Source organism: Leuciscus leuciscus (assembly GCF_965113295.1).
Source record: "Leuciscus leuciscus genome assembly, chromosome: 13".
NCBI classification, from domain to species: Eukaryota; Metazoa; Chordata; class Actinopteri; order Cypriniformes; family Leuciscidae; genus Leuciscus; species Leuciscus leuciscus.
The window spans coordinates 8,325,246-8,337,940 of record NC_138737.1 but is presented as its reverse complement, the minus strand read 5'-3'; the positions used below and the strand labels follow the sequence as shown (position 1 = coordinate 8,337,940).

Here is a 12,695-nt window from a genome sequence, read left to right as displayed (position 1 = left end):
TGAGAATCATGGGGAATGAAGTGTTTACCTGAGGGTTTTGGTGGTCATGTCAGCAGCCGTAATGCCGTGATAGATGAGCGTCTCGTTCCACACTGGATTCAGTGTGTTCTTTAAAGTCTTAGTGCGCAGTTTGTTTGCCTGAAAGAGAGAGGTAGAGTGTATTGAGAACGATAGTGAATTTAATTTATAGACACACTGGGTCAAAACAAGTGTGCAGAAAAGCTGCTCACGCAAAATTTCTGCTGGGTTTACAACAGCTGTGCCCGCACATAAACTTGTTCTTACCATCAGTCTAATGTTGATGAACCCAGATTAATGTAAATGAGGGAGCGTGCACACATAGTTAGTAATGAGGGATATTGCACAACCTCTCCTATGCAGCCATTCATCACTCCCCAAAAACCTTATGCTCTCTAAAGCAGGGTTGCCAACTTTTGAGTTTAGCTTGGAATGAGGGGATGGGCTTTACCACATTACCCCAGTACATCTTAAATGAAGAAACTGAACACTAAACTCACAACTAAACCAGAAGCACAATCATGCCCAAAATAAACATTACTTCACATTTCACCACCTAAGAGCATTTTGGGGGAAATAATTAACACCCCAAGCTCCATCTGTGCAGAAATTACCACTGCTGTATATAGTTTCTCAATTTAAAGAATCTGTTAGAATCGGCTGCTGCTCAGTCGAGCTAGTTTTGTGAAGTGGGTGGTGGTGTAGTGCATAAGGCTTTGGGCTAGTAACTGAAAGGCTGGTTCAGTTCCTACAAGGTACAACCCACGATTCATCACTATTGTGTCCTTGAACAAAGCACTCAATCACAGGTTGCACTAGACTAGAGGATCTAATTTTTTTTTTTTTATGAACATAAAATAAATATTTATAAATACAGTTCCGCGCATAACGGCACATTAAACATCAAATATGTTCTGAGTGGCTGTGAATTTGCACCACATTTTTGTATTCAGTGAGAACAGACCATTATTTTTTGTCACGGGAATCTTATCTCATTGCACCTGGCTAGGGCACAGAATAAAAATGGCACATCATTACTCATAAAAAAAACTACAAAGACAAAAATTCTATAAAAAAATAAAAAATAAATAAACTACAAAGTTTCAAATGGCCAAATAATACAATATAATGCAGGAGTAGTCCCTTTGTGGCCAAAGTGAGATTAGATGAAAAAAAAGAAAAGTGGTGTTTTTTTTTTGTTGCTATATTGCTAAAATTGAGACTCAGGTGCAACTAAGCTAGACGATCCAAATTTAGATATGTGAATGTGGCAGTGTTTCATACATTATTTTACCTGCAAAAATGTAAATAATAATAATTTACAACAAATAATTTGATGTAAGTTGGATTTCAAATTTACTTCTGAATTTTAAATCTGATAGGGCACATGCCCCCAGTTTGAATGGGCATGATGCATCTGGTTAAAAGATGACAGTGGGAAAGATGAAGAGAGAGAGTCAGTCAGGGAGGACAGAGGAGGAAACATCATTTATCTCTTCTCCCTCAGGTGAAAGGCAGACATCTGCTCACCTACTTTGCAGAGGAGAGAAAGGACAGGAGGCTTTCCCCAGCTCACCTCCCTTCTGTCTTACACACACACAAAATCATCACCCCTTCTGTGTCTTACCCTAAAATCTGCTCCCCCATACTCACAAACATTCACTTGTTTATGTAGCTACAGTATCTAAATGAGGACATACTATAAACCTCTACTGTGTATTTACATTTAAATAAGACTAATCCCAAACCCTAGATAGATAGATAGATAGACAGACAGACAGACAGACAGACAGACAGACAGACAGAACCATCAAATGATAGAATGAAAGAACAACAGACAGACCAACTTTTTGACAGACAGAATGCTAGACAGAATTATCAAATGATAGAATTAAAGAATGACAGACAGACAGACTGATAAACTAGACAGATAGATGATAGATTGCTAGACAGAAAATCAAACGATAGAATGAAAGAACGACAGACAGATAGATATATATCTGAAACTGTATAACTAGCACTTCTCATATTTATTGCCTCAAAGATTAATCGCTGGTTGTATTCCTCATTTGTAAGTTGCTTTGGATAAAAAAGATGTCTGATAAATTAATAAATGTAAATGAAGATTGAATGGATGGACAGACAGAACGATCGATAGATAGAACGAAAGATAGAACAATAGAATGATAGATAAATAAATATAAATAATAAATAATAATAAGTACCACAAACCATATTTCATGTTTTACTATCCTTGTGGGCAGAAGCATCAGGCCAGTTTTAAATGCAACTTCCGAAAATAAACTTCTTTTAAAATTAAGCAAATTAAGGTTATTTTAAGTAAAAAAAAGGTGTTTTGTCTAAATGTTGGCAGTTCAATCAAGTCAAAAATTCTGTCATCATTCATGTACACCCAATGTTGCTCCTAACATGCATGACTTTTTGTCCTGTAAAATAAAATGTCAAAACTGCTCTTTTCCTTACAACGAAAATGCATGATGATCACTGGCTGTCAAGGTCAGTTGAAATTGTGCATAGTATATATATATATAAAAAAAACACATCAACAACAACTACATATTAGGTCAAGTTTTGTACCCTAGTCCCCTTTCACACGACACAAAAACTGTACCACTCTTACACAAAGCACTACAAAGCAAGTTAAAAAGCGTTTTTTCCCCTTTAGTCATGTCATATCCAGCCTAGAGTACAGAGTAAGCCAGTACACCCTCAAAAACGATGCCACTGCTTGTGGGGACGTTTGCTCCACAATGTAGGCCAAATCTGACCCACCCCCCCCCCCCCCATACACACACACAGTTCATCACTCCCTCCAGTTCATCCCTAAAAATCAGCTTCAAAATACCCTGACATGCATACTAAACTCCCCAAACTGGGCAATTACCCTCCAAAAGCTCGTTTAGTTAAACACTAGTTAAATTAGTGTTAAATCAAAGAAACGTTCTGGCTGTGAAGACACAAACACAATCTCCCAAACCGCAGACTCTCTCGCGTCCACGTCAGAGCGAGTCCACGTCATTCATTGCCTGAAGAACATGTTGCTTCTCTGCATATTTCATTTCTCTCTCTCTCTCTCTCTCTCTCTCTCTGCTCTACTCTCTGCACTGCTGCATTTGACGCTGGAACCAGCCAAGCTTGGCTATCCTCTCTCTCGCCCCCTGAGGATGCTCGGCAAATGAATAAACACACTTTAATTCCAACAGACATCAGCAAAAAATACATGTAACAATTCATTAAAACAGCACCAGCTGAGCAAACAGCTACTGGGACTTGAATGAGGAAGAGATGCATCATTCAAACCGCAATTGATTTAATTGAAACAGATACTCTGGCAATACCGTGGTACAGTGATGGCGTCAGATGGTAAGACTATAGTACTGAGCATTTAATATATCAATTTGCCATTCAGATCAATAAAAAAGTACCAAACAGTACAAAACATGGGTTCGTACGGTAAAATAATATCATATTATAGGCCTATACATAAACTACTGTTCAAAAGTTTGGGGTCTGTAACATTTTTTTTTATGTTTTTGAAAAAAAGTTTCTTATGCTCACCAAGACTGCATTTATTTTATCAAAATACAGTAAAAATAGTAAAATTGTGAAATATTATTACAATTTAAAATAACTGTATATATACAGTATATATATATATATATATATATATATATAAAATATAATTTATTAATTTAAACATGTTGAAAAGCTGCTTAATATTTTTGTGAAGACTGTGATGCTGCTTTTTTTTTCCAGGTTTCTTTATGATTAGAAAGATCAATTTAAAGTCACCATGAAATCAAAATTGACCATTCTTATTTTCTATGGAATATTGTAGTATTTATTATAAATGATTTATCTGTGCACACCATTATTTATTTATTTTTTAATTGATGGAACCTTGTAATCTTTCATCAAAATATCTTCCCCTCCCTCTTGAAGTGACATCTCTTCTCTGACGATGTGTTTACTGGAGTGAGGGCGGGACAAACTGTCTACCTACATTTTTTCTTGTTTGAGAAGCCGTTTCACTGACCCCATATTTCACAGCTTTATTTCTACCTTGGAATAATGTGTATTGATGAATTATTCACAATAAGACTAGAAATGTGCATTAAGAAAGTTTTTTTTTTTTTCATGTTGACTGTAAGCTTAATTGATGTGAATTGGACTAAAAACATAGTCCTTTAAACAGTAAATACTGTGTTAGCCATTAAAAACTAATTATTGGTTGATCACTCATGATCTGGTTTTGCACTAAAATAATTTATTCAATCGACAAAAAAATGGCTAAATACCTGTGCTAGTTTTCCATCTATTTTCTCTCCAACATCCTCACTCACATCTCATCTTTGCAAAAGCATATGGTTTCACCGGTCTCTGTCTGCTCCTGCCAAATCGGTGCTATCGCATTTTATTCTAAATATTTCATCCTCATCTTCCACTTCTCTCATCCCCCTTTTCTCTCTCTCTCTCTCCCTTTCCTCCCTCCATCTGGCCCAGAGCAGTGAGATTCCCAAAGCAGCAGCTTGGGAGAGAGTGTGTGACTCAGATATCTCATTCTCCATGCTGTGTGATGACACACACACACATACATACACTCGACTAAGAAGGGGCCACTCACCAGCCCCACAATCTCTCCCTCTCGCTTTTTTTTTCCTTCTGCTTCTTGCACTTTTTATGGGATGCTGATGGAGTGCCAGCATGAGATGAAGTTGGTTAAAGGGATAGTTCATGCAAAACTAACACATCACCATGTCGTCTTATAGCTGTGAGACTTTCTTCTGTTAAACATAAAAGGAGACGTTTTGATGAATGTTCACGATGCTGTTTTCCATACAATGAAAGTGGATGGAGACTAGCTATTGTATTATTTTTTTAATATATTGATTTAGATAATACAATTTTGTATATTTTCAGTTTTCATTTTAGTTTGTTTTAGTAATTTTGTTTTGTTCATTTTGAATTTATATATATATATATATATATATATATATATATATATATATATAAATTCAAAATGAACAAATTATATATATATATATATATATATATACCAGAATTGTCCTTCGGGGACAAATTATAATTTTTATATATATATAAATAAATAAATAAATAAATAAATAATTTGTCCCCGAAGGACAATTCTGGTTTCATACCAGGGGCGGAGCTAGGGGGTGGCCAGGGGTGGACTGACCTAAGCTTGGCCTTCACATTCACAATTGATGTTTCTGTCTCCTTTTTCTCAACAAGAATTTAGTTTATTTAGACGTAGAACCATGTCTTTCCTTTTCAGGCGCGCACATCAAATTCGCTTTAGTACCTGGCATAAGTCAAAGGAGCACGGAAACGGCACGAGTGCCGATGGAACCTTCAGTAGATACGAGATAGTGCAACAGCTGGGTTAATACAACATGATTAAATAAGGAAATGATTAATGACTTTGCATGTATGTATGTGTTTTTTATATATGCGTCATATTTAAGAACATGTCTCCAAAATGTATGGACAAAAATATATTGTAAAGCGAGATCAGAATATAAGACACAAATTGATATGTAATTTAATGCACAAATAAATGCAAACACTGTGCATTTGTACTCAGAAATTTGTGCCAATTTTGTGTTAGTTGGAAAAGTAAATGGAAATGGATCACATTTAAATGTGCATAAAATTATAAATTTTACATTACGGTATTTATGTGCTCGTCATTCACATTCTTGGACATGTGGTTTCAAAAGAGAAAATGTTTCTTTCCTTCGTACTGTGTTCAATTTCTTTATGATAGAACTGTTGCAATTAATTTCTCTTGACAACTAGTAGAATGTTAAACATTAAAGGCAGGGTAGGTGATTTGTTCTAGAATTTTCTTTTGTTATGCTGGTTGAAAGTCTCTTCACATCCTAATAGCACGATGTCCTACAATGTCAAGATTCATCAGGCTCAAAGTGTGAAAGAATGGAAATAACATCACAACATTTATTTCCATCAACAGGTGCATACATTTTTGGTCAAGATCTTGTATTGACAATGCAAGAGTCCAGCACTCTGTAAAGTCTCCTCCAGCACATCCCAAAGACTTTCAATGAATTTAAGGTCTGGACTCAGAGGTGCCAGTTCATGTGTGAAAATGATTCTTCATGCTCCCTCCCAGCCATTCTTTCACAATTTGAGCTGATTCATCTTGACATTGTCATCCTAGAATATGGCCATGATGTGTCTTCCTACATGATTGTTTAAGAAATGAAAAGCTACACACTCCATCAATTAGGGTTAGAAGAACTGTTGCCAAACATATAACATGCTAGAAACATAATAATCACAGCAATAATGTTCCAGTCATAGACTCTTAAACATTTGCCTACTTAAATAGAAACAGCGACTTTTTTTGGAGGGGCAGTGTACTTTTGCACTATATTCCAAGTCTTCTGAAGCCATACAACGCTTGATGTGAGGAACAGATTGAAATTTAAGATGTGACTACTGAAAATCGTGCTAAGCAGTCATGGTCACCATTCACTTTCATTGCATGGATAAAACAGATCTTTTCATCTTCCAAAGAAGAAGGAAAGTCATACGGCAAGATATGAGGGTGAGTAAAGGACAAATTGTTCAGGAACTATTCCTTTATTAGATCACATGTGGATGCAAATGAAACCATGAAGCGTGTAAAAGGGCAAAAGGAGAGCTCTTTCAATGCCTGCACACCCACGTACTTGCATGCGTGTCTGTACGTCTGAGGGGTGGACGTACGCATACACGTCCATCACCTCCGGCTCGCACACCTTTTAAAAGCCCAGAGGTGTCTGTATAATCCCCGCGGTCGATATTTACCAGGCTGGCGCATGGAAGCATACGCAAGACGTGACGCTTCTCGCTTTCTCTTTCCCTCTTGTATATATACGCTTTTCTGTTGACGTGAGTCGTGTAACAATCTGTGCTGTTTCCATGACAACCACCTGCTGCTGTCCCCCCTCATCTGTCTCTCTCTCTTTTCCATCCCTCCCTCCCATCCTGCACTCAACACTGTGTTGGTATTCCAAGGTCAAAGTGGGTCATGTGGCGATAGACAGAGAGATAGTGGCAGAGATTTGGACAAGAGCGCGGGAGGATGGAGAAGAGTAAAAACCGCTGGAGAGAAGACAGGACGCTTCTGGCTGCTCCTGTCTCAGCCTGTCCTCCTTTGAACAGATTAGAGCGTCATGCCTTTGATACATGCAAAGGAAATGAAAGCGAGAATAATTCAGTGCTGAAGCACATACTGAATCCACCAGTTTCCACCACACGTTCTTCAAATGAACAGCTTCAGTGCTCACAGGCGGCCCTGCCGGCGATGCATGCGCACATAACGCCTGTGTGTTTTGTGCAATGAAAGTGTTGAACTGTGTGTATGTGAGTGTCAGAGAATCACAACTTGTGCTGATGGTGCTGCGAGAGTTTAACCATGCTGTGTGCATGTGAGAAGGTTGCAGTGACCTTGCTTGCTCCAGGCAGGAGGTGGAGTTTCACATATGGATCAGCCAGTCCATTGGAGTCCATGGCCTTCAGTCCCTGTGGGCACAAACAAACAGAAAAAAGCACATAGACTTCATGTCACATAAGATGTGCACACATGTCCTGATGGGGTAAGAGGTTAATAGATCATATCCTTCCAGTAATATGCACACTTTTGTCTCTGTCTTGACCAGAGGGGAATCCTCGAACGCACTGACGCGTGTGACATAAGAGTCAAGACTGTTTAACTTAAGTTTTTTTGTTTATTTTTTTGTTTTTTGCTTACTGAAGATACACCATGAAATAAAATATTTTATTTTCATTTGGCACATTATATGCAAGTAAATTTTGTGTTTAGTAAATTCACTGTTTAATAGTAATGGTATGAACATACTCATTAAAGACAGCATTTTATTGGACAGTATTTTGCAAATGGTTGCATAATGAGTAATATATAATTACAATTGTAAGAAGTACCCTAGCAAAGACTAAATGCCACAAAATGTCAATTGTGCAAAAGGGTTTCTTCATCTAAAGGCAATTTTATGTTCCAGTTTTTGATTTAAACTTTTTTCTTTTTGTTTTATTATTTATTATTCTACTTTTTTTTTCTTTTCTACTCTTTTACCAGACCAAGACTAAAATATACATTATTACATTCTACAACTACTGCATTATAATCTAAAAAATTTGAACTAATCTGTGAAACTAAATTATGACTGCCCCTCAGTTTCCAATTCATTTTAACCACAACAAACACTTTTTGGCTTATTTCTCTTGAGGTTTTTCAAAAGCACTTGTTTGCGTTGTGAGGAAAAATTAAGTATAATTTTTTAAAGTATAATATACAAAAATATAATTTGTAATCAGAATCTTTTTATTGTGTGTAATTTCCAAACAAGCTATTAAATTTGCCATATGGTGCAAAGCGTACAAAAATATACTGTATAATGCTTGCTGGCTACAAAATTTGCTATAGCAAGACAGGAGACTGACTTTTTTTTTAATGTTTCAAATGTAATTTCCACCATCAAATATTATTAAACACAATACATCATTGGAGATGTGGTGAAAAAATTCATTAGATTCTGAAGAATAGAACAAAAAAGTTAACTTTTGGACATTATTAAGAGAACGAGTGAGAGTGTGGATGTGCTTTAAGAGAGTTTATTTTTAAAAGTGCACAAGCCCAACAATGCCTATAGTTGAACAAACACCCAGTAGTGTTTGTGTGTGTGTAAACCTACCTTGGCCTTGTGGATGGTGCAGTGCAAGCAGTTATTGTCTTGGTCAAATAGCAGGTTGAATTCCAGAGTTCCCAGGTAGGCTTAAAAAAAAAAAAAAAGAATAACTTAATATCTTGCACGCACATTAGCAAAAATAGAGGCCAATAACAACCCAAACGACTAAGCAGGGAACCAGTCTTGCCTGTAACGACCTAATCAGGGCTGTGCACATACAGAGGGCTTGTAATGTTTATGCACCATTACAGAGACTAATGAAGTATTTAACACTCCGATCGCGTACCTCAGTTATCTCACACACTCACACCAATCCGGCCAACACCACACAAAGCAATCAATACTGAACAGTGTGAGATGCAGGTCCAGGCAGATGGGAAGAGCACATGCCTCATTGGCTGCTTACTGGTGAATAAAATCAGTCAGTCAAACAAAAGGAATCCAGAACAAGAAATGTCAATGGATTTATCTATGTGGGGAGTTATGTAATAGAGAAGCATGCAATGAAAGAAAGTGATTGGGCTGATGTGGTCTAGTGGTTAAAGATTTGGGCTAGTAATGACACAGGTTGTAGGTTCGAAGCCAACAAGGACTCCACCAGGTACTATTACCATTGTGTCCTTGAGAGAAGCACTTAACCCTCAGGTCGTTCCAGAGGGATGTCAGTAGCTTTGTGAAAAATGCATCTGCAAAATGATTACTTAGAAGAAGAGCGGAGCGTAAAATACACGTGCAAAGGGATACAAACGTGAAACAGTCACTAGCCACGAGGCAAACTCACTGTCATCGTCATCCGAGTCGACGAACTCTCCATTCTCCTCTTTCTCTCTCTCCCTCTTGTGGTCTTTCTCTCCGTCCCCGTCTCCGTCCTTGTCTTTGTCCTTTAAAATCTGCTTCTCCCGGGGAGGAAGGGGGGTGATGGGGAAGTCGTGGAAACGAGGGAAGAAGTCTGAGATCTGTGGGATGGGGAGGATGGGGCCGGGGCACACATTGATGGCAAAGTGCTCCTGCATGGAGATCTTCACCGGGGAGGGAGGGGGAGGCACAGCGGGGCTGGGGGGACCCGCAGCGGAAGGAGGGGAGGAGGGAGAGAGGGAGGAAGAGGAGGATGGAGGCAGGGAGAGATGGGAGGAAGGGTTGCTGGGGGGGAAATGGGATTGGGGCGGAGGTGGTTTGGAGACGCTCATCGGGACCACTGGAAAGAACTGTGGAGATTGTGAGAGAGTGAGATTTATGCTTAAAGCATAAGGAATAATGGGTTAAAAAATTAAACCTAAAAAGAATAATAAATAAATCATTAAATGAACTTAAAAAATGTAAAATGACCCAAAAATAATTTCCCTCTTCCTTTAAAACAAATGTAAAATTAAACTTTTAAAAATGAAATAAAGCAAAATAGTTAATTACCCTTAGTTAATTGCCAAAAATAGTAAATTACCCAATTAATTTCCTTTAAAATAAATGTAAAAAAAAAAAAAAAAAAAAAAAGAAGAGGTATTTTCCCTAGAATTTCATTGTGGGGAAAAAAGCAGCTTGGACAGTCTGCTAAATATCGTTTTTATGTTCTCAAAAACATTTTTTGGGGTGAACTATGTTTTTAATTACAAATATGTTTTATCATCTAACACAATTCCAACCAATTTTGTGGTGCCAATTTTTGTCCTAAGCAAAACTGAAATGAAATATTTGGTGTGACACAAGTGAAACAGAAGAATGCCCCACAGCCCCTGATCCAGACAGATAAAGACGTGTGACAGACTTTGTGCTGATAATATCTTTCATTACCAGTAATGCGGCTGTTTTGATTACACTACTTCCCTAAGGACAGAGATATAGAGTCTGTTTCATACGAGTCCTCTTCTGTGCGATCTATCTCTGTCTCACACATTCCCTTTCAATCTCTGTTTTTCACATCTTTCCCTGTAGTTCGTAAAATTCTTGTCTCATGAACTAGACCGTCTAACAAGCCAAAAATAGAATAAGCGAGATAAAATGGCACTGTTATGAGGCAAAACAAAGTTTTTTCCCCTTTCTGTTTTGTGTGATTGCTGGCAATGCCACACTAATGAATGTTATTGTAAGTCTAAAATACCAAAAATACAATGTACTACACAGTTTTACTTCGCCTCTACAATTATTTGACTAAAATTGAAGTGTTGCACAAAAAACATCAACGATAATATCTGTGCTTTGCACATACAGATGTCTATCTATAGTTATTTCAACACATGAGGCTAGTAAGATACAAAAAACACTGTCACGTGCACACAAAGGCTGTCAGGCTGCATTAACATACACATGTTGGCGAGAACAAACAGACACACATCATACGCAGAGTTAAGCAGAAGTGCAGATAAACACAGCTACTGGTGCACAATGACTTATAAACACACAGAAATGTGTTCCAGTGTACACTCATATAAAAATACACCTGCAGGCAACAATCACTAGCAGACACGCAGATGTGTGCATGTGCATGTGGACACAGACACACACACACTAACATAACAGGTGGTCAAGCTGATACACAAACCTGCATTATCAAGTGGACAAAAACAAAGGCATTCAGACACATATTCACACATACACACTCACCCAATGACAGTCTTCATCTGTTCCAGCACTCCATCTTGTCTCCACTCATGGTCTCTCTCACACACACTGAAGAGAAACCACCGTCGTTTTGTATCAATATACCCTCCCTCGTTCTCTGTCCTCCTCTCACACTCTCCCTCCCCTCTCACTACTCTCTCTCTCTCGTGCCTCGGTTGTGACGTTTTCTATAAATTCTCTGCGCACTATGTTCACTGATCTGCCACTCTCACAGTACTGCTGAGATTTAACAATGAGAGAGTGCTCTGAGATGAGAGAGAGAGAGAGATAGAGAGAAACGGAGGATGTATGTGAAAGAAAAAAGGCATAGTGAGTTTGTAAAAAGATAAGATCAAGTAAGAACTGCAGAGAAGTTACAGAACGCCGGGGCTAGTTGTCACGGAATTCTACTCATGTGAATATTTTTTGAAGTCACTTTCTGTATGGCCATATTACCTTAAAGGAATAGTTAACCTAAAAACAAACATTTTATATTCTGACATTATTAACTCACCATGATGTTCAGAAAGGCTGCATCCGAAATCACATATAGTAGAGCGACAAACAATATGTGACAAAAGTAGTATGTTCAATTTCACAGTACTCCTAAATTCTGAATTGTGCATATAATGGACACTTTACTATCCCATGAGGCCATGGGAGAGGATTTATGAATGGCTGTGAAGCAACGCAACTAACACTGGTAGGTCACATGATAATGACAACATGGCGAATGTAGTACGTCCAGATTACAGTCATACTACACATTCATAATATAGAACATATTTTTTAGCAGTCATGTGGTAATTACTTATTCAAAATAAGTAGCCTACCTACGCGATTTCGGACACAGTCTAGGACTAAATGATTTGTTTTCGAATGAATCGTAATGATTCGGTTCTCGAGTTGAAAATGTTCGGTAAAGCAATTATGAAACAAAACAAAAACTCATGAAATGTTTGTTTGCCTGAGTGATTTTATTGTGTTGAGTTGTTTAAACAACAATATATGATGATATTAAAATATTATTATAAGAAATGATTACATTATCATAAAATGCATTATAATATAAATGATTATACATTTTAGCTTGCAGGATAAAATTCACAGTTCTAATTTCGTTTAAACTAGGTGTTTGTAACCAATAGACAAAAAAAGAAAACACACATTTGTGTAATTGAACTAATCCATGTGAAAAAGTCCCACTGTAGTCAATAATCGTATCCTTTAAAACTCCAATCAACAAAATAACATTTTTTTTTTTTAAATACCTGTGAAAAAAAGCTTGAATGTATCTCTACACCCTTGCCTCATTTAGTATACGCGGAA

The 12,695-nt window shown here is 37.5% G+C and overlaps 1 protein-coding gene across 3 annotated transcripts in view; it reads right to left on the bottom strand.

Annotated features, from left to right (window-relative positions):
• The window catches only part of doc2g (double C2-like domains, gamma), a 41,815-nt gene extending 30,232 nt beyond the window's left edge, over positions 1 to 11,583 (bottom strand). Inside the window, exons 1-5 of one of the 3 annotated variants that reach the window (XM_082187313.1) lie at positions 11,370 to 11,583; positions 9,556 to 9,979; positions 8,781 to 8,860; positions 7,516 to 7,590; positions 29 to 138 (exon numbers count right to left, since the gene is read on the bottom strand). In XM_082187313.1, the coding sequence (XP_082043439.1) occupies positions 29 to 138; positions 7,516 to 7,590; positions 8,781 to 8,860; positions 9,556 to 9,961 (671 nt within the window). In that variant the 5' untranslated portion in view covers positions 9,962 to 9,979; positions 11,370 to 11,583. The remainder of the gene's footprint in view (positions 1 to 28; positions 139 to 7,515; positions 7,591 to 8,780; positions 8,861 to 9,555; positions 9,980 to 11,369) is intronic. The other 2 variants (XM_082187312.1, XM_082187311.1) reach the window with 2 other exon arrangements.
• Positions 11,584 to 12,695: the final 1,112 nt, after the last annotated feature.